This window comes from Semicossyphus pulcher, unplaced genomic scaffold, assembly GCF_022749685.1.
Source record: "Semicossyphus pulcher isolate SPU_LCO1_2020_fin unplaced genomic scaffold, fSemPul1.0.p SCAF_12, whole genome shotgun sequence".
In the NCBI taxonomy this organism is placed as follows: Eukaryota; Metazoa; Chordata; class Actinopteri; order Labriformes; family Labridae; genus Semicossyphus; species Semicossyphus pulcher.
The window spans coordinates 10011350-10033575 of NW_027211626.1; the positions used below are offsets into that span (position 1 = coordinate 10011350).

The 22226-nt window shown below is 41.4% G+C and overlaps 1 protein-coding gene across 1 annotated transcript in view; it reads right to left on the reverse strand.

Moving 5' to 3' along the window:
• Nucleotides 1-1876: 1876 nt before the first annotated feature.
• The window catches only part of LOC138588210 (cGMP-dependent protein kinase 1-like), an 88191-nt gene continuing 67841 nt past the window's right edge, over nucleotides 1877-22226 (reverse strand). Inside the window, exons 8-18 of the mRNA XM_069658155.1 lie at nucleotides 15086-15151; nucleotides 11403-11477; nucleotides 6534-6630; nucleotides 6299-6438; nucleotides 5102-5191; nucleotides 4498-4639; nucleotides 3861-4024; nucleotides 3577-3699; nucleotides 3411-3473; nucleotides 2581-2647; nucleotides 1877-2469 (exon numbers count right to left, since the gene is read on the reverse strand). Of these exons, the coding sequence (XP_069514256.1) occupies nucleotides 2371-2469; nucleotides 2581-2647; nucleotides 3411-3473; nucleotides 3577-3699; nucleotides 3861-4024; nucleotides 4498-4639; nucleotides 5102-5191; nucleotides 6299-6438; nucleotides 6534-6630; nucleotides 11403-11477; nucleotides 15086-15151 (1126 nt within the window). The 3' untranslated portion in view covers nucleotides 1877-2370. The remainder of the gene's footprint in view (nucleotides 2470-2580; nucleotides 2648-3410; nucleotides 3474-3576; nucleotides 3700-3860; nucleotides 4025-4497; nucleotides 4640-5101; nucleotides 5192-6298; nucleotides 6439-6533; nucleotides 6631-11402; nucleotides 11478-15085; nucleotides 15152-22226) is intronic.

Consider the following 22226-nt stretch of genomic DNA (forward strand, 5'->3'; position numbering starts at 1 on the left):
TGTTGTGGTTGACTTTACGAGACCATATTAGACATATAGAGAATAGCATGTCATTGCAGTATCAGGTATGATATCATTTTGCTGTGAGATAAGTCAAAGAGGGTAAGTAGGATGTTAATTTCACACACAGTTCTGAGAGCCATCAAATGACTTAAAAAATTCTCTCTCCACGGTGATTAATGTGTTTATTAGATAGAACAAAGGGATGAGAAGCAGCCATCTAAGAGGACACATCCGTTTTTGAGGTGTATATGTGTTCATGCAGCATTGAAAAGGACTTGTGATGTTAATTTTGAATGCCATTGATTTAAGGCACTTACAATTACTTCTGATTTTATGACTTTGGGATGAGGGAGGTGATGAGGTGGGTGAGAAATCATGGAGCTAGTCGTCAAAGTTTCACAAAATATATAATCTCCTTTTTTTAATTTTTCATGTCAGATTTTTGAAATGTGTGTATGATGATGTTAAAGTGATAATCTTGAAGATTTTCATTTAAATAAATGTCTGTTAAGTCACTATCTATCGCCGAATGAGGTAACACAACGGTGATTAAGCCTATGGCCCACTGATGAAAGCTTTTACATTTGTAGTGTTACAGACTGGGTGTCTGTGGCGACATTCGCGGAAAAAATCACAAGCGGCGCCCGGTTAGTGACGCGTTTTCCATCACCCAGCAGTGGTTGGTCTGCCAGAGAGGGTAGGCGGAGCTAAGCGGCTGCTTTTCCGGTCTCTGCAAGTGTTGCGAGTAAACAGTTATCTACTATGGCTGAACAAACAAAGAAAAGATGGATGACTACAGATACAACTTCAAAAATAAGTGAAAATCCAAAGAAAAAGAAACAAATTTGACACTCAGATGAAGGCAAACAGTCTGAAAAGGAAAGCGATTAAGAGAGACACCACTCATGCAACACTGTTTGGAATTCTGGGAAGTGTGTTCCCGCAGTTACCGTTTATCGCCATAGGTGCCGCCAAAGAGAACGAAACTGAGATCTTCGAGATTACCACTTTAAGTCGATATAGTCTAATGATGAAGTGAATTTGCCTCCTAAGAGGGTGGTCGGTTTTCTGGATGAAACGAAAATAGTTGAACCTCTTTAAAAACCTCGAGAACACCATTTAGCACAACGTCACGTGGTGTCAAGTGACAGCAAACACATGTTCACTCAAGTTTACAAACTGACACAAGCCTCCAATTTTCTAAAGAAGGAAGTCAAGTACATTACGAAGAAATAAAGCACAAAAAATAATCACCATACAAAAACAATAACCAGTACTGTCATCTCGCAAATCGCTTACCATAATTTATCAATAACAGCACCAAAGACACTGAAACCATGTTCACAGTTATATCAGAAGCAAACAGAGGACGAGGCATTCAGGTGATGTTAAAAACAAAGTATGTAGGTGGAGAAGCATTCGTATGTGTGATTAAAAAACTAAAATGAGGCTTAAATAAGCTCTAACTGCTGATTCTCTCAGTTAATGGTCTTAAGTGCATAATGACACATTGCTTCATGGAAATAGTAGCTGACATTTCATGTGTGTCGGTGTGTGATTCATTAAATCTCAAGCAGGGCACTTAAAGAGTCATGTCTCTTTCCACTGACTGCACAGTGTTTGTGCTTTTCAAGGTAGGCATACTAAGTATTTGATTTGTGAGAATGTATCTTGTAAATTCAAATACTTTGTACCGTATATGCTGTTCGCCATATGGATGTTAAATAAGAAGAAAATGAGTGACATTCAGGTTAGTCTTGAGCACTTGATACCAGTTTTACTTGCAAACTGTGGTGTGTAGATCTCTGCAGACTGCCAGAGACTCCAGCAAGCAGCTGCATGTTATAAAAACAGAGCAGCTGCAGTAACATCTTAAATCCTCCCAAAGTCCGCCGAATATTTCACCCAAATATTGCAGAGAAACAAAGACAGAAAGAATCGTGTTCCCTTCGCTTTGAGCAGTCCACCATCACACTCGTTTGTCCTAAAACTGAAAGTTAGACTGTCAAACGTTTGATATCTTCCCTGTTACATGGCTCCATTATCGGCCTCTGTTGTGTTGTGTGTGTATGTGTGTGTATCCCTGCACTTTCTTTGCCTTTGCCTTTAGAGCCGAGTGTAAGACAACACTGAAGAAGTGCTACAGCAGTCCCATTATAAATGCTTGATCCAGAGCCACAGTGAAATAAAGGCATATCGGTGACCCAGAGGGTTTGCCATCCATCCGTTTTTCTTCTTTTCCATATGTTCTCTTTTGTTTCTAAGCAGTTTTTTTTTGTTTTTTTACAACACAGCTACGTCCTCATGACGGCCTCCAAGCCAACAAAAGAAGAGTTCCTTTTGGTTTTAAGGTGAGAGAGGCGGACTTCAAAAATCAACGTCCCAGCCGGAGTTGTCGTCTGGAGGCGGCTCCTCGTTGTCCTCTGGGAAGCTGTCGAAGTTACTCGTGTCGACTGCTGATGTGACCTGGTAGGAAAACAGGGGAAACATTCACAGAGAGGAGGCAACAAGTGGATTGTGAGTATGAAGTTGACTACAGAAGAGAAAGCTAGAAGGCAATCAGCTATGTGCACTTACATTAGGGATGATAGGCGGCGTCAATGTCCCCTTCTTCAAGCCCTCCCAGTTAAAGCCCTCAAACCATCTACAGGAAAAACAGCATCACTTCTTCATTAATATGTTTTAATCCACAAACTTACAGTGAAAGAAATGTATGAATAAGAAGCTTATATTAATTTATAGTAGGAATGCACTTTATTGGATGTTGGTGCAGATATCCGAAATGCCGATATTTTCCAACCCTTTTTGCCGATTTCGATACCGATATATTAGGCACACGTTTTTTTCCACCTAATTGCAGAGAACGTCGAGTCTCACCTGTGGTGGAATTGATATCATGCCTACACTTATTGTAGTGGACAAAAAGAGGTGTTGTACAAAAGGTCACGTCTGATCACTCACGTTTCTGAGCGTACCTGAATGCAGCATCCCCTCGAAACACGGCAGTGAGGGAGACATGCTCGGACTTGTTTACTGCACCTACTACGGCGACATCAGTGACTGCTGACGGACTCTTTTTATCGTGTGTGCGTCCATGAATATGTGAGTTAGTTTTGCACTGATGTTTATGTTACTCTCTGTTAGCGTTGGCTTTGGCCGCGAGTGTATTTTCGGCGTGTTTGATGTTAAGTCCGGTAAAATGACGAGACTGTGAGCTAACTGTTAGCAAGTTAAGAGCTGTGAAAGTTGTTTAACTGTTTAGCATTTCGGCATAATTAAAGTGTTGTTTCAGCGGCGGAAAATATCGGCAGAAAAATTACATATCAGTATTTTTTTCAAGCCATTATCTACAGAAGCCGATGACGTGCCGATAATATCGTGCATCCCTAATTTATAGACATGCTTACTTGTGCTTTTGGATGTCTTTGACACCATTTTTCAAGTTTCCCAGTCGTTCAGACGGATTATCCCTGCAGGAGAAAAGAAAACAACAACATTAAAACGGATGATTCAGCACGTGGATCACTTCGAAGAAGCACTTTGAGATCAAACAGCCGGAACATCAACACTCACCTGCATAGCTTTTTGATTAGGTTGGCAGCATTTTTGGTTATTTTCTTTGGAAATTCGATCATGTCGATGCCTCTCAGGATGATGTTGTAGGTTTTCATAGGATCAGGGCCAGAGAAGGGAGGGCTACAGAAGAGAAGCAGAGATACCAATCTTGAGTGACGTATGTGTATTTATAGATCAATTTAATAGCGTCACATTAAACCAAATTGTTTTTCTGTAATTGAGGGTTTGTTTTTTTTCTCCACTTGTATTATTTTTATGGACATTCCCGGGCTTGTTTGTACCTGCCAGTTAAGAGCTCAAACATGAGGATTCCTAGAGACCAGTAGTCGGCTGAGATGTCATGGCCCTTGTTCAAAATGATCTCTGGTGCTACATACTCCGGCGTCCCACAGAAGGTCCACGTCTTCTTCCCAAAGCCGATCTTCTTTGCAAAGCCAAAGTCAACCTGAGGGGAAGAAAGATTTTGTTTGTTTGGTCAGGCTAAAATGAAGGACTTTTGAAATAAATTTCATTTTAATACAGTTTTTTCTATCAGATTATATTCATTCTCAAAACAACAGTGAAGCTAGAAATCGTGTAATCAGAATTAGAGTTTTTCACTTGAAGCTTTTTAATGATGGAGAGAAGGGCTTGAGCAGCTGGTTGCTGCTCTGCCAAAAGCTACAAACTGGTTTCTCCATGAGGCGTGAGGGGGATGGCACTACCCCAAAAAACACAGAACATGACTTAACCTCAATTACACCTTTCTGTATTCTATATTTATACTTTTATTCACAGCCAACACGAGGCAAGTGTTCAAATTTCATTTGACTCTTAAATGCATCACAGAAAGGTGAGTTTATATGGTCGCAGCTTTTCCGACCTAAAAAAAGACACTGTTAAGAAGTTGATGGGTGGTAATGCCTCATGAACTCTTACCAGTTTGGCGTATCCCCTGTGGTCCAATATAAGGTTCTCTGGTTTGAGGTCTCTGTAGATGATTCCTTTGGAATGCAGGTAGGCGAAGGCCTCCACCACACACGCCGTGTAAAACCTGGTGGTTGAGTCCTCGAATGAACCCCTGAAAACACACCGAGAACTGTGAGGAGCAGTCCACCAAAAAACGATTTCTCTCTTTATCAGACAGGAGGTTCACTCTGCTCAGAACCACTGTGGCAGATTTCCAATGAAAATTTGTGTTAAATCCACTTTCCATAAAATTATCTCTGCAAGTCACCACGATTTATAATATTTGAAGCGCACCGGCTATAAATATAAGTAGAAAGCGAACATTGTAATTCTCCAAAGTTCACTCTTGGGTTATAAACGATTACAAATTATATGTCAGAGCAAAAGGAGTCAGGCTCAATGACCCGCGGGCATTAGTCTATAGATAAGCTAGAAACACTGAATAAATAAGCACTCCACGCAGACCCTGGCTTTAGGACTATCACAGTGACTACCACTCCAGGCATGCTGCAGTTCTTACTTGCATTACCAAAATATTTCAAGTCAGTGTCTGACCTGTAGAAATGAGGCTTACTTGTCTCGCAGAATGGTCCACAGCTCTCCTCCTAAACAAGCTTCCATACACATGTAGAGGTACTTGCTGTCCTTGAATGTTCTGTAGAGTCTGAAAACAAAGAGCGGGAGTCATCTCAAACAGCTTTAAAAAACATTTTGTTATGAAAGGTGCTCTTAATTTATGTAGAGAGGCCAAAATTAGAATATAACTACAATAAGACTTTTGTGTCAGAAGCTTTTTCTGATATAAATGTCTCAGTTAACTCGTGTTTAGCACGGTATATGCTCAGAAATAGAGCAATTTTTTGTTTTTTAAAGTGATAATCTTGAAGATCTCAGTTTCGTTCTCTTTGGTGACACTTATGGCGATAAACTGTAATTGCTGGAGCACGCTTCCCAGATATCCAGACAGCGTTACATGTGTGACGTCCACGGTTGATTTTCCTCGCTGACGGTCGCTTTCCCTTTCAGACTGTTTGCCTTCTTCTGAGCGGCGAATTTGTTTCTTTTTCTTTGGATTTTCACTTATTTTTGAAGTTGTATCTGTAGTCATCAATCTTTTCTTTGTTTGTTCAGCCATAGTAGATTACTGTTTACTCGCAACACTTGCAGAGAGCGGAAAAGCAGCCGCTGTGTGCAGTGTGTTTGTTGCATCAGTGGGCCATAGGCTCAATCACCATTGTGTTACCTCATTTGACGATAGATAGTGACTTAACAGATGTTTATTTAAATGAAAATCTTCAAGATTATTTCTTTAAGATATTTGTTGATATAAAATCTTACAATAGCCCCATTACAGAGAGAAAACTGATGTATTTGCAGCCTAAGGCAAGAACAACTAAAGCATCTGAAAGATTATATAGCGATTGATTTAGATATTAAACTATTGTACATTATTTGTACTGTATTGTGTAGAATATACTTTAAAAACTTATGTTCTGTCTTCTTTCTTTCAGAGTCAGTAAAGTTGAAGATTTTCCAGCACGCAAATAGAAAAAAAAACTTGATGGTGTCGGCAGAATGTCTGACTTTTGTGTGGGAGGAAAACTTTTCTTACATGACAAAGAACCTGCAAACTCCACAGAGAAAACTTCACTAATCAGACCCTCCTGACTCTGAGATAACAAAGTACCGGTCCTTGGGAAGTGTGCGGCACACATAGTACAGAACAGATTCTTTTATACTGCTTTTTAATGAAGCTGTTCAGGGGGTGTACCTGACAATGAAGTCAGAGTGGGCCTCCTGCATGATGAGTTTCTCTGAACGAATGTGCTCCTGCTGTCTTGTGTCGACAATGTGCCGCTTCTTCAAGATCTTCATGGCGAAGGTTTTGTTCTCATCACTCTTGAGCTGAACCTGCAGTGAGAAGGAAAGAAAGGAAGTTCAAAATACAAAGATCGGCTGTACAGACGGTTAAACAACTTGTACAGACGGAAACAAAACACACGCACCAGCTCCACACGACCAAATCCACCGACCCCCAGAGTGTCGATGATGTTGAAGTCATCTAGGTTTAGATTGGAGAAAAAGGCATTCTCTGCTTCATACCTGTGGAGCCAGAAAAAAAAGGGGAAAAACACACAGAATGGAGACAGGATTAGAGATGAGATGAAGGATGAAAGAAGAGATAATCCACTTTAAACAAACTGGGACAAATCATCCGTCTCTCCTGTGGCTCATTTGTTTGCAGATCTTAGAGGAGTCAACCTCATATTAAGCTATCGAGGATGTTATTGAGGATGTGGAAGTGTGTATATATGAACCTGTGAACAGGATGTGTTTGTGTTTAGTCCTCTGGTTTTGACCTTTCTTTGAACACAGACTATCTGTCTCCAGCCTGTTCTGATTCTTTATAGGGAAGAACAGAGACGGGACGTCGGTTACACGAGCTGCTCACTGCTTAGCGAGCTCTGAAGACATGCCTTGGCTCGGCTGTCGAACACGCCAACAAGCCATTTCAGATCTTCACATGCAGGGCGGACTTTGTTTCCTCGTGTCCATTTCTTATCCCCAGATGTCCCGTCCGTGTCTTCTGTGGTTATTGTTTGATCCAGACAGAGTTCCATCAGCTCAGTCTCTGGATCAGTGGGCTTAGGACGGATCTAAACCTGGGAAGCCCTCTTTGGGTCACCCAGAACCTTCCATCCTCTCAAACCTTTGCTCAAACAAAAACACTACAGCTGCAAGATAATAACAGATATTTATCAACAAATAACCCTAAAAAAAGTAGTCTGTCTTCAAGTAGCAGCCGGGATTGAGTTATGTATGCTCTCGCTTTGAGAGTGCTGCTCGAGGTTTGAATGTGATCAAAAAGCATGTGGTCATCTGAGACGTGGAAAGAGACTTTACTTTGCGAGATAAAACCTTTTCCCCAAACTGCATACCAGCAGGCGCAGCGTTGTCAGGTTACTGAGCCCCGTGTTTCTCAGTAACACACCAGGTTACCAGGACAGTCACTGTTTATTTGTGTGTGTTTATATAGGCCCTACTACAAGCACGGAGGATTCACAGGTGATCCTTTTATCTTCTTCTCCCCTCCCATAATCTGGAAGCCAGCCCAGAATACACTCCAAATCCCAAAATGCTCTCTGCTTAAGACAAGGACGGAAAGAAGTAACAGGGAGAGCATGACTTACTGTGAGCGGGGCAGGGTTACTAATAATGTCAGGGTGAGTGACAGGCGAGCATATGTGGACTCGCAGAATCTATGAGGTGTGGACGTGAGGTGTTTGGGTCGCATTAATAACGGAGAGCTTGTAAATTCTGTTAAGATAAAAATGGTTTAGGAATTTGTGTGTTTAAAAAGGTTCATAAGTAATAGCATCATTTGGCCAGCAGATGGCAGCGTTGCTCCATGAGAAGTATCAAGGTAAGGAGCCAATACTTAAAGAACAAAAAGCTATTTTCAAAGCCGAACAACAAATTAAATCTTTTGTATTATGAAGCAAAAGGAAGAATCAACACATCCCTTCTGTTCTGTGCAAAAGATGAACACGTCCGTAAGTGAATAGGATAAAAAAACAACCTTGAAACCAACTGATGAATCCGGATCATTTCAATGAACTGTAATCAATAGTTTTGCTTCAGAAATAATACTTCCAGTCATGCTACATCTCAACCAAGGACTCACAGGAATGCTGGTTGATTAATAGTGGAGATATTTACTGTAGCAGCAGCACAAACATAAGCACAACACTGGTTATTTTTCTTTAAACAGGCCAATAACAACACTTGTTCATGTTCAAAGGGATATTGCCTTCAGATAGGGAGAGAGAACAACATTTGTCTATGTCCATGGCTGAAGCAATAGATGGAAGATGATACTGGGGAGCAGACCCAGTGGGACTCCAACCATACGTCCAACTAAATATATGTCGAAACCATGACCTTCACGGAGACTAACACTGAAGTCAGTTGCATCCACATGATATAGAGACTTTGTTAGATACATAGTAAATGTATTTTGAGGCTTTTAACAACAAAGAACATATAACTGTTACGTGGCAAATCCATTTCCCACCACTGACATACATAGTCCAGGTCAAGTAGCACCCCAGTGGGTGATAATCTGTATCAGTGAATGGATGAGATCATAAAAAATGATGCAATCCCCATGAGTCTAAGTGTGTGTGAGATTGTGTGTGTGCTATTATCGTCATTTCCTTTGCTCTGGTTTCTTCTTGGTCTAGCCTGACTCAAGGGAGAGGAGAGAGAGAGGACAGAGTCTCTGACCTTAAAGCTGACTCTCATTAAATGGCACTTTTATTTACCACTGACTCCTGCTCATTTAACTCCCACACCAGCTCGACAGACATGGGACGTGCTGAGTCACATTTTCCTCATCTATTCTCAATCATGCGGGATAGACACTGATGAGCAGCAAATGGGATGTAAAGTACTTGTACTCACGATAGGGCATCTGTACATTTTATAAATTAAAGAGAGAAACTTGACAATTTAATACAGTTTAGAAGTAAAGTAGTAAAGTGGTTGTAACTTTCATTACAATAAAGTAGACAATAAATCAACTTGAGCAATCAGAGGAAAGCCAAAGTTACTAGTTAAATTCGAACACATGGAACTTTTAACCTTTTTTTATTTAACAGCCAGCAGTACAAATGAGCTAACCCTAGCTGTTTTTACTCACATTTAAATGAGATAACCCTAGCTGTTTTTACTCACATTTAAATGCTGTTTTTACTCACATTAAAATGAGATAACCCTAGTTGTTTTTACTCACATTAAAATGCTGTTTTTACTCACATTAAAATGAGCTAACCCTAGTTTTTTTTACTCACATTAAAATGAGCTAACCCTAGTTGTTTTTACTCACATTAAAATGAGCTAACCCAGCTGCTTTTACTCATTAAATGGAAACATTTCCACTGATGGTTAAGCAAGACACGGTGAAAGGGACCGCAGAGGTTTCTGTCCCATCACTATCGGAGTGTGTTAACATTTTCTTTTCCATTCACCATCTTTAAAAAACGCCGTATCCTGTACTGTGTTCCTATTAATGTTTAACCTCATGTGCCGTCCTCAGTTTTGTAGATCTCTCTGTTGTAGCCTACACTTCTTACATCTTTAACCTTTATTGATTTCTCCCCGTCTCTTTTCTTTTTTCCCCCTCTGTAAACAAACCAACACCAAATTTAACAGACTCCTTTCTGCGGATTGATATGAATGCAGTTAGTCCTCTGCATTGTGTTATAGCCACGTCCCTAGCAATAGTCTGTTCTTCATAGCAATGGTCTGCTATAGAGAAATAACAGACCTCGGAATGAGGTAATTAACAGAATCAGAATCAAATATTTAAAAAAGCTGTGTAATAAAGGTACAAAATTGTGCAAAATGTTCCAACTGCTATGCTAACTCTAAATCGTTGGTGAAATTCTGTATTTGTTGTCTCACCTTTACCTTCTCTCCTTGCCTTCCACTAAACAAAATACCTCAGTTCATGTTTTATGCATGCTAAAGTACAGCAGTGAATTCCCTCTACTTTGTGTAGCGTGAGGCTCCTCCTGCAGAGGAAGCAGCGGCTCCATCAAAGACACTGTGCGCATATAGCACATAGCAGGGAGGTTGTCTTTGAAGAAAAGACCTGTCAACTACACAGAGAGCAGCTGTAGTTTGCTGTAAAGCTAAAGTACTGCTGCACGGTGCTCATCCGCTGTGACCAATTAGAGATAGTTTCCATCACCATGGGATCCTGACTCAGGCTTTCCTCACCGAGAAACAAATGTGCTCAGCTGGGCAGGGAGATGGCACACACAGCAAACGGCAGAGAAAGGTACCTTAATCAGGGTGAAAACTGCTTAAATGTGAACAGAGAGAGAGTGGCTTTGTTTTAAATTCTGTAGAGAACAGGGTGTATAATAAGGTTACATATAATGGCTTTGAAAAAGTACGATTTGCTGCTAATTTGCATTAAATCCATCTTATAAAACAGTCCCTAAAGACAAAGAGACAGGGACAATGAGTTAGAGAATGAGCACTCCAGGTCTCTTTGTATCACACACATCAGTGGTAGCGAGACATAAGGGGCATCTGGCCAAGGGCGAGCTGATGTGCCCCCCTATTATACTTGTCTTCTCTCTTTCCTCAGGACCCGTGTCCAACAGTGACTGCTGTTATGTTCTGCTCTCTGCCCACTAAATTCCATGAGATGACTGACACTCTCGCCAGCCAGCTACAAATCCAAAGCATCGCACAAAAGTCTGGTCCGTTTGGTCCCCTGTCTTGTTCTCTCCTCCCTCCGTCCATCTCTCTTTCCCATCCCGAGGCGATAATCTGTCCCTGCCCTCTCTCTCCCTGTAAGCTGTCATTACCGGGTTCTTGTTTCTCCTCACCTTGACCCACAACATAGCACAGCGCGAGCGAGGTATCACATTATGCCAACACGTAGCCGCCTGAACCCCAAGATGCCCACCTCATTGCCAAGGTGCCCTGTGCCTTCTATAGTCTCTTGTTTCCATAGCGACGATAAATAGAGTACATATTAATTCCTCCAGAAATAGAGGCGGAGGTCATAGCCTCTGCTTCTGGCCTGCCATGCGGGTATTGTGTTGTTATGTAACAGACCTAAAGGCACAATGCATTAACGGCTGGCCTGGAGCGCCTCTCTTTTTGAAATGTTGCAGTCGTGATATGCTAACGTTTAAAAAGGTTACCGAGACGGAAAATTAATCTGTGAAATTAATTGAACAGAAACAAAAGACATATAAAGTGGAAAACAAACCCAAAGCATAAAGCACTTAGATCAACTTGCATAATTGCTATTTAAATTAATTCATGCAAAGACTTAATCATCATTTTCTTACTTGGCTTTGGCATCGGCATCCTCATGGCCTTTATTGGCAATGTCCTCCAGACCTCCAATCAGGTGCTTGAATGAACTGCAACACAGACAGTAAATGTTAAAGACCCCCTCCAAGTTTTTAATCTTGTAAACATCTCCATGTGGTGTTTTTTCCATGTGCTACAAGACATATCAGGGACAACATAAGCAGTCATCTCCATGCCTGGGCCTGTCTGCTTTTAAACTGCAGCGTACCAAGGACAGGCTGAACAACACGTTTTCAGATTGGCAGGCTTGAGACGTCACAAACCTAAGGAGCCAATCCCGTTAATGGACGGGGTGACGCTATGCATATCATTATGTGCAACCTAGGGCTGGGCCTTGTACCGGTTTCACACCGTCACCGGTGTGACATTCTGCCTGTCAATACCGTGAGAACACAAACATTTTGGTTTTCGTACATGTTTTCCATAACTTATCTACAGGAAAAGTCCGTCTCATATCACATAGTGCATCTCTTCCGCAGAGCACAAAGAGAATTGACGCTCTGCACGCAGTGTGTGTGTCATTTGCCTGTAAAAATGCGCGCAACGCTTCAGCCGTCATAAAGTATATGATGCAGATGTCGGCGGGATGATTGAGTCGGACGTGCAGTTACGCGAGTCGGCTTTTCAGTGAATGTGTCCCCGTTGTTAGAGGAACCTAGTCCCGGTGCTGTGGCCGCATAAATGGACCGTTCACGGAGCAGAGGTGCCGCGGAGTGTTTAGCGGCTTCACCTGCTGCGCGCACACGGCATGAGGTTGTGCGTTTGGCGACAGGAAGTAGGATGCGTGAGTTTCGTTTCCAAAAGTTACCGTCGCAAGGCTGCTCACGTTGTTATAACTATAACTTCTGTTCCCTGAAGGAGAGAAATGAGGTACAACACATATAGTATGGGATATCATGAACGTGAGGGTGTGATATCCCATATTATATGTGTTGTACCAATACAGGAAAAGAAATATTAATAGATAACATTTTAGTTCATATTGCCCACCCCTTCTGAAAAAAACTTTTACTTTGTACAAGAATCTAAAGAGTCTTTTAATGAATAACAGGCTCTCAGCCTTGAGGAGATCAAGCTGTTTGTACACTGCGGGCAATCCGTATAAGAATCTGATACAATATATGGCCACTGTCATAAAAAAACAACACTGCCGGTAAGTATTAAATATTCATCAGTCTGCTTTTAGAGACGAGCCTCAAAAAATCACTGAGCGCAGATGAGAAGACAGAGCTACACCGAAGAAGTGCGAAGTACTCTGATAGCAGACGGAGGCTGAGTGCGATACATGCAGACGTTTTTTTAATGAATGAATTATGGAGTAGAAAACATACCGTGCTGATTGTAAAAGTCACTTGATATTATGCAAATGATCTTTCGATATAAAATCCCCATGGCCACATTTTCTCATCTTTCAGCAGTAATAAGTCAGTGAAGTTATTTAACAGAAAGAAACCATGCTCCTTTCAGGCCTTAGTAATAAAATGAAAATGATTGGCCTATTGGATCTACCGGGGCTCCATAATTTCTCATTATCGTGATTAAACTGGATATGAAAGTTAAAGGAAGATTAAACGAGAAGTTGACAGCAGAATAATAAGCTGCATAACAGGCTAACGCGCTGAAATAAAATCCTCCAAAGTTGCACTCAAGGGGAGAGCTGCTACATGAAAAATAACTGCGCTTTGGCTCATTTCTCTCTGAAGTAGGGCCGCGTATGCAAAAGACTCCAAACATCCTGGAAGAACAAATAACTGAGACGTTTTTTTTGTTTTTTTTATGCACAAGGCTCATCAAGCTGTCAGCCAGAAGATGTAATACATCTGGTGTTTTCTCCTGTTGAGACCATAATGCCTGCGAGCGGGGGATAGCTTCCAAGCCTCTTCTTTTTTTTTAATGTCTGGCTGCTTATAGTTATAACGTATTGAGTTGCTGACTCCCTGCTGTTAATTTTATTCCATAAATCCAGTGTATATCGCCTCCTTTTTCTCCTGCAAATACCCTCAACTCTTCGGCTGCACTCTTTTGTTTTAATGCATCACACGAGCATTGATGAACAGATGTGCGACCAAAATTAGCAAAGGTTTAAATATTAACAACCTGGCATCTGCACCAACACTGGCTGGGTAAGATCACACACAGACACACACACTGAGGTCGTTTTTTTCAGGCTGTGATAGCATTAGCTGCTTGTAGAACAGGCTGAGTGAGAGCCAGTGGTAATCACCTGTGCTCGATGACTCACTCACTATCCCCTCTACTAGCTCTGGATGGCCCATTTGTGCTCGGTGTATTCCCTGAGGCCAAAGGGAGGCCCAGGGTAAGCTGATACCATCTAACATCTCCAGCCCACGCCCCATATCCATCTGTCTCACTTCACCACATGAGAGATCAAGTTATGGAGATGCTTAGAGACATGCGTTTGATATAATGTTCTTATGGGGTATAACCATAACAAACATGGTAAACCCTGTTCTTAAGTGTCCAAAATGTGTTTGATAAAAATAGCCCTTATTAGTATTTCATGCACACATTAAAGGGGGGGTATTATCCTAATTTTTGTGATACCTGTGGAGTAGCTTAGCATAATTTACAGTTAAAAAAAACTCATTTTTCTCACACTGGTGCTCTGTGCAGGTCCTCGTACAGCCTCTGTCAGAGAGTCAGCTCTGTCCCTTAAAGAAACCCCGCCCCTACAAGCCAACTTACTTCTGATTGGCCAGCTCTCCGAATCCTGCTGAGGCTGCACTTTGTGACATCAGTGTAGAAAAAACTGTATGAAACCTGGCGTTCACAGCAGCCTGCAGACTGAGCTGAGAAGCCTGAGGATTACTCCAACATACTTTTACCTACAGATTTGAAACTTCACCCACGTTTAGTCTGGACATCCAACATTGTAAAATTATATATATGTCTTAAAATGTGAAGCAGCATAATACCCCCTCTTTAAGCATAAATGTTAAGTCTTGACTGAAGTCGATTTATGATTTCGGAAACATTTTACACCTGCCCAAGTGACGCAATTAAACTAAAAAGTCTAGATTTTGGATGTTAAGTCGTTTGATCCAAGTTCTGTGTTCAGGGCTCGCCTTATTCTCATGTAAATGTCTTCCCGACACAATCAGCAGCCTTGAACATTAAGAGAAGACATTGAAACGAGGCACTGCAGTGAATTGAAGCGAAATAAAAGTAAAGCACGATAATGCAAATGCATCATCTATTATTAAATCTAATTTCTTTGCTTTGTTGAAATGTAATTTATTGGATACCTTAGGATAAAGTTGGCATTTGCTTCGTGTTTTCAGATTGAAAATTGAAAGCACTGACACCTAAATGCGTGCCATGTGTTTCCCCTACAGTCTAGAGGTTGGTTTGTGTTGATGTCTCGGTAAAGTATTAATTAGGAAAGTCTGTTCCAAGAAACTGTCCTTGCCTGACTGTAATGAGCAAAGGCAGGCAAAGCAGCTTTATTTATATGGTAAATTTAGAACATAGAGTCAATTAAAAGTTCTTTGCAGAAAGCAGACTTTGTGGGCTTGTTTTAGATGCTTGTAATATTCATTCTGCTCTTGTACCTCTGGCTGTATTCATTTCTTTTAAATGCTAAAAGAAAATAAGGAATATTATGTTCTGTGGGGATGAACTTTATTATTATACTCACTCTCTGTCGATGACTAGACAGGTGACGGCCTCTGCTGCAATGACGTTGGCTGTCCTGATGTCCTCCCTGGAGAAAAAGATCATACAACACATTAGAATAGAATAACATAGAACTATATTGTCCACCGTGGTGGTAAATTGTCTTTTATTAATAGGACAAACAGAAGAGGTCGCATTGTACATAAAATATATAGCGGTCCATATCAGTGCCTGTTTTAATGTTAATCACTTGGAAGAGTTCAGGATGTTGATTGCACTTATACATATTATTATATTATACAGATCTCTCTGGTTGCCAGAGGAACTCTGTAGCGCCTCACAGAGCTCAGAGGCTCGAACTGGCCGAAGAGAGGATGAGAGCTGTCACCTCCAAATGCTCCTCACTTTCTTCCTCGTCCTTTCAGTGAAAAGTTGGTTCAAAGATGTTTCAGGTACACCAACTTTTTTACTGGCCATGACTATGATCTTAGAGAGTTTGTTTTTAGATCGGCAGTTCAAGTGGCCGTACCAGGCTGGACGATGAGAATTTAAAACACTCTCTACAAGGCTCTTGTACACAACTTCTAATATCTTGTGACTGACACCGAGGCAGCGGAGCCTTCTCAGAAGATAACGTCATTGTGAACACTTTTTAAATGTAGACTCTGTATTCACAGAGAAGCTCATCTGGGAGTCCAGAACTGAACCAAGATACGTAAAAGTCTCCACAGTTTCAACAGACTGGCCAATAAGTGAAACTGGTTTAATGTTCACGTCCTGTTTTGTTGAGAGTATCAGTTCTTTGGTTTTTCCTTTCCTTTAGGAATGACAGCAAAATCTTTTGATCCAATGAGACATTATAAGGCTGTTATTAAATCACATTATAATTCATTTTAAATGCAATACAGAGCAGTGATGATGGGAGCAGTCAAACCTGCACATCAGTTATGTCTTCAACTCCATTCACTCCATAAATGGCAGAAGCACACAATGAAATCATCACCCTCAACCGGCAACACACATCACTGCATGATCGACATTACTCTTTATTATATTTGACATCGAGTTCGTCTTCCTCTGATGATGGTGCTTCCTCAGAGGAGTCGCCCCAATCGCACGAATCCTCCGAGTCCGTATCCCAAGAATCCATCCTTCACTTTGAGCAGTCCCACAGCGATAAGCTCTAAGTCTGAACCAGCGTGCGGAGCAGGGCAGCCCCCTCTCACACAAGACACATCTGTTTGTAAATCTCCGATCCAAGGGGTTGCGTTATCCAATTTAACAAAGATTATAATGTTTAAAAAAAGAGAGGAAATTCGTCCAGGGATGTCCCACAAGCAGATGGTTTCATGCCCCAACCATAAAAACAGACACTACTGTGGACAGATTTTATATTTATATATTAAAAAGATAAAAAGAGCTCTTCTCCGGACTCGTAAAGCTAACGGTAACTGACAATCCCGCTCTGTGTCTGATCTGAACTCCGACATATGTCAACCTATTTCAATGAGCCGAGGTGATAAGTCCCCCTCATGCTGTGTCAACTCCCTCTTCTGAAGCACACATGCACCACACACACACACACTCTCTTTCTCTTTCTGCTGACCCCTCTGGATAAAGGTCACAGCTGGTGGGGGAACAACGGGTTTTGAAAGGTGAGGACTACAGAGGAGAGGAGAGGAGGGCAGAGGAGAGGGAGGCAGTGTTTGTCGGGGGCATGGGACATTTTAACAGGTGACTATTGAGGCCCGCGAGCTACGACATAGCACATACAGCATTTCATTCACATCCGATAAGCTCCAAAGACCTGCGTCCACGCTCTTAACTCACTGCTCTGGCAGTGCTGTGAGTGAGTGCTACACCTGTTCTTCTGTTTGGCCACGAGAGTACACGATATCATTTACATAAACACGTGTTAATAATTGTTAAAAGAACAACAAACGCCTGAGGTGGGATGAAGATACTGTGTGGTTGGTACGTATGATTATGTGATTAGTGATTAATGTGGGGAGCAAGGGTCTTAATGAGTGACAGAATATAGGGAAACATCAGACAAGACTGAGGTGAGAAGAACTACAGCAAAGCTACCACCTGCAGAAACCTAGTTAAAGAGTTTTTCACTGGTTATGAAACAGACTGAAATTAATTCCAATTACTCTATATGAGCTACAAAAGCAAACCAGACCATCAGCGACAAGATTGATTATGTCTATATAGTTATTTTGAATGCCTGAAACCGCTGGTGGTGAGGTGTCAGACAAAGCGGTTAACTGCACGCTGCCTTTGTTTACATTTTCCAGGGCAGAAGTTTAATTTGAGTGATACATATGACTGTTAAAGAAAGCAGGATGAGATTTTTTGTTTAAAACACCACTTCAGCATGTACAGGACAAAATCAGCAAAGAGATAAGAGGTACGGCTTTGTCCACAGGGGGCGCCAAAATCGACACAAACCAAAAGTTCCTCACAGCAGCTTTAATGGAGAATGTAAGCTACATGTGATACACAGTTATAACACAATATAAAAAAGTCACATGCCTGCTGCAAAAGAAAGAAAATTGTATAGGCTTTATGTCTTTGGACTGTGGAAGCCAGAGTACCCAGAGGGAACCCACACATGCAAGGGGACAACATGCAAACTCCACACAGAAAAGCCCTCTTCGTCCGACTTGGGACTTTCTAGCTGTGAGGCAACAGCGCTAACCACCGTGCAGCCTAAATAGCAATCATAAATACCCAAACTGACACATAAAACATTCAGTTTTGGTTATGAATTCAAAATAAACATTCAAAAACTTATATCAAATATTTTTCACAGGTGAGCTGACAGTCCAGCTTCCTGGAGTACCTCTGTTATCTTTCCTAAACAAGAACAATATGTTTTGCACAAGGACAAAACTGCAAGGAATGATACATATATATTGTTGAGGAAACAGTACAGGAAAAATATTCAACTTGGATCTTTCATGCCTTTTAAGGCCTTAAATTGTCTGTCGTTTCAGTAGTTAACTACACAACATAAAGCAAAACGTACTTGAACTACTAGTTTAATGTAGAATAATGTCGTTCACTGCTCCTTAAGGCTGAAGAGGCATGACATAAAGTTGATCTGGTGATTATTTAAATATTCAGAGGCTGTATATACTGAGTCAGCTCGCTCTGTTAATGGCTGCCCAGGCACAAATGCTTGTAAAATGCCAGCTGTGAATTTGAAATTGACAATCCCATAGCTTTTCAAAAGCTACCCCCCCTACCTCTATAAATATACCTGCAGCAGTCGAGTAACTTGAACAAGGTTTTACATTCATGTCATACACTGTATGTATCCAAGGGCAAAACAAAAGTCTCCAAAAGAAGGTAAAAAGTTTAGTGGACAATTCAAGAATAACAAGAATCGAAAGAACTGAGTAACTTTTATTCCAACTTTATGCAAGATTTAAGCTGATTATGCATTTTTTTAATCATACACATTCAAACTAAAGCTCACACATCAGGCCGACACACACACACAGCACTTTTCTCATCAGTGGTAATGAGCTAAAACCAAAGCGACAGCCACAATCTGCTACTTGAGTTAATTTGACTCTTAAGGGGAAGTGTTGGGTGTTTGTGTCATTTACTAACCGCAGTGTTACAACTAAACAACACAACACTTTGGGCGGTATTAAAATAGTCCTTATGTAAGTATGAATCATCCTTCAGAGACCTCAAGGGTTTCATATTAGAGCTTGTTACACCTGTCCCCTGCTGCTCCGCTGTAGCCGAGGGAAACAAGTTAGTGCGCCGTCGCGTTGATACTAACCATGTTGTATGTGTAACACAATCCCCAAACAATATCTGCCCGCATGATTAATTTGCGCACTGCCGAGCTTAAGTCATCCACTGAGTCGAGGACGGCTCTGCACTTGTTAATTGCGGCGTAACAAGAAATGCATTGGACAACAGTTGCACTAAAAGCAGCTGCATGCTGTGTGAGGGACGTACTTAAGAGCCTGTGGTGTTGATTTCCAGGAGATAGTTGAAAGCAACCTGGTAATTGGACAGTGATCTGGTATCCTGGGAAAGAGGTTATGAAAATAACGCTCGGGCTGCGAGAATGAGAGTGAGGCAGTAGCTATCGGGGGGCTGTGAGGGGAGTAAATCTGAGGTCAGGACTGGAGCAAGAACAAGGTTTCAAGCCATCAGATACACAGCCAATAATGTGTGCTTCAAGTATGTGACTGTGAGGTATTCAGATGGGCTTGGTTAGCTTTGTATGAAACTTCACAGGTTGCTGTCAAAGCACTTAAGCAAATGACTGAGCTGGTATTTGTGCAGCTTTTTCCCATTAACTGCAAATTATGCACTTTCCACGTAGCTGCAGGGCACGACCACTTTCCAAGACATTTTTACATTTATGAATAAAACTAGCTCCAGCTTATGAAGACTGAAGGTCTTGAAAAACACTCCCTTATTTGTGCATTCATGTTCTTCTTTTCAGGCTCAGACATTAAAGATATAATCTCTTTGGCGGCACCTTTGGCGAGAGCACACTTCCACGGTTGGCATTGGTTGTACCTCTTGATTTTCCTCGCTGACGGTCGCTTTCCTTTTCAGACTGTTTGCCTTCATCTGAGCATCGAATTTGTTACTTTTTCTTTGGATTTTCACTTATTTTTTAAGTTGTATCTGTATTCATCGATCTTTTCTTTGTTTGTTCAGCCATAGTAGATTACTGTTACTAGTAAGTTACTATTACTCGCAACACTTGCAGAGACCGGAAAAGCAGCCGCTTAGCTCCGCCTACCCTCTCTGGCAGACCAACCACTGCTGGGTGATGGAAAACACGTCACTAACTGGGTGCCTCAGTGGGCCATAGGCTCTATCACCATTGTGTTACCTCATTCGGTGATAGATCATGACTTAACAGACATTTATTTAAATAAAAATCTTCGAGATTATTACTTCAAAACTAAAGTGTTAGCTGGTGAACATTACTTCAGCTACCAGCTATGTTGTGAGAATAACCAAACATGGACAGTGAGAAAGAGATAATGTGGAAAGGTCACTCTCGAGTCTAAGATGTCCAAGCTTGTGTTTCTTGTGTGCAGAATGTATTTCACTGGCCGGCCCTAAAATAAACTGTAGCAGTGTTTGTATTTATTATTTCTCACTGTCAAATCCCTGCTTGGACATGCGGTTGACAGATCAGTCTGCCAGTGTGCTACACACTTGTGAAATATTTTGTAAATTCAGAGCTCTAGCTGCTGCTGACTCTCGATGCGTAATGCTGTTTTTCAGCTCCCCCACTGTTCCACCCCCATTCCCATCCGCCCGACCCCTTGGGTTCCAACACCTAGAATACATTTTTGGCCTGTGGGAAACTCTGGAGGAACAGTCCCTGCTCATAACGACATCACAACTGAGCGTTTGTGCATGTTTCCAAAATAACAAACGCAACATGGGACACAGTTTGAGGAAAGTATTTCTCAGACTCAAAAAAACATCAAATCTTTGGTGGTTTGTATCTGAATGGAAAGAACTTAGGAATGTGTCTGTATAAAAAGCCTTAGTCACATGTGGTATGCTTAAGGGCAATTTAAAATATGCATATTCAGTAGCAAACGGTTAATGCTTTCACTCATGAGGTATGGACTATTAAAAGCTTTTAGGTGGGATTAAAAGGGTGATTTTGCAAAGATGCATTCAAACCGACGAGCAATTAATCAAAGAATGCAGCATTCATTTCAACAAGACCTCAATGTAAGGTCAGCCTGGATGCCAGGGAGGCAAAAATAAATTAACAGGCTCACCTGGCAACAAACCGTGCAAAACAGAAGACCCCAGTTTCATCTTGTCACCTGTACCTGTAGTAACACACTACACTAACTGAGCCTCTCACTGGGATTAACAGTGTGTCTCATCCTCAACTTGAACACCCCTGCAAACACACACACACGATGTACACTCAGGAGAGGAGGTCAGGGCGCACAATGTCAGTTGGAGTGATGCATCTACACCTCGCCTCAAAGTTCACACCTCAGTATGGCAGGGAGAATGTAACATAATGACACATATCCTACATTAAACTGGAGTCCATCCTTTATTGGAACATCCACCTATAGGGATACTATTCATTAAGGGTTATACAACCCTTAATACACACACACGTCACACACCCACGCAAGCTCCAACAAACCATCACGGCCAGCACGAGAGCCGACTTTGATTTGTAAATATGTTGTTCTCGCAGATCAAAGGCGACGTCTTCAGATGGACAGAGTAGCCTTTGAGTAGGGGGCCTATTGAGTTTCATGAGCGAGGACACACACAGTTAACTTCTAATTAGAGAGATGGCCCCCGGCCCGCAGAAGAGCCCTCTGATCAAAAGCCTGCTTCCAAGATGGCCGGCATCGCAATCATTTAAATTTGCGGGACATGTTTGACCATCAAAGGTGTAGCTGAAAGGGCTTCTCTCGCTCAAGACACTCGAAGACAAAAGGCGTTGTTCGCGACGACTTAGAATAACAATACGGAGCAAATATGGAGGTGGGAGAGCACTTTGTTTTAGTGCGACGAGGAAAAGATACGTTCTTCTTGATTAAACAAAGCGTGAGATGCTCTTGAAGGGGCTTTGAAGAGCTGCACACAACTTGAATTATTATTATGGGAAAAACTACACATATATTTATGTTAATATATGTATAAATTAAAGGATAGATGCAATATATTGTCTATTTATCACACAGTATCTGTGCACATGTAGAGTCAAGATTTTTGCATTTTTCCTTCTGAGTGATTAAAAATAACAGATAAGAGCTTTGAATCAAAGAGTTCAACACAAGAGAAGCACAGCTGCTCAATCCATTATGAATGACTGCTTTGTGTCAGGCTTTCATTCATCAAACAGCAAGTTTTTATGTCTCTTTAGTGTAAAATGATCACATTTCTATTTGGATCAACCCAATTCCCCCGCTGCCGGGAGATCAAGCCTTTGTGCCTCACATGTCCTTTTTTATATCCCATGGTCATTAGCTTTAACATACGGGGAAAGCCCAGCCATCTGTGCAATTCCAGCTGTCGCCTGCACATCACTTCGAGCACATCCAGTTCTCCTTTTGTAAAAACAACAATGTTTTACAGCTGGATATACGCTGGTGTTTCTTTTTGTTTTTGTTTTTTTA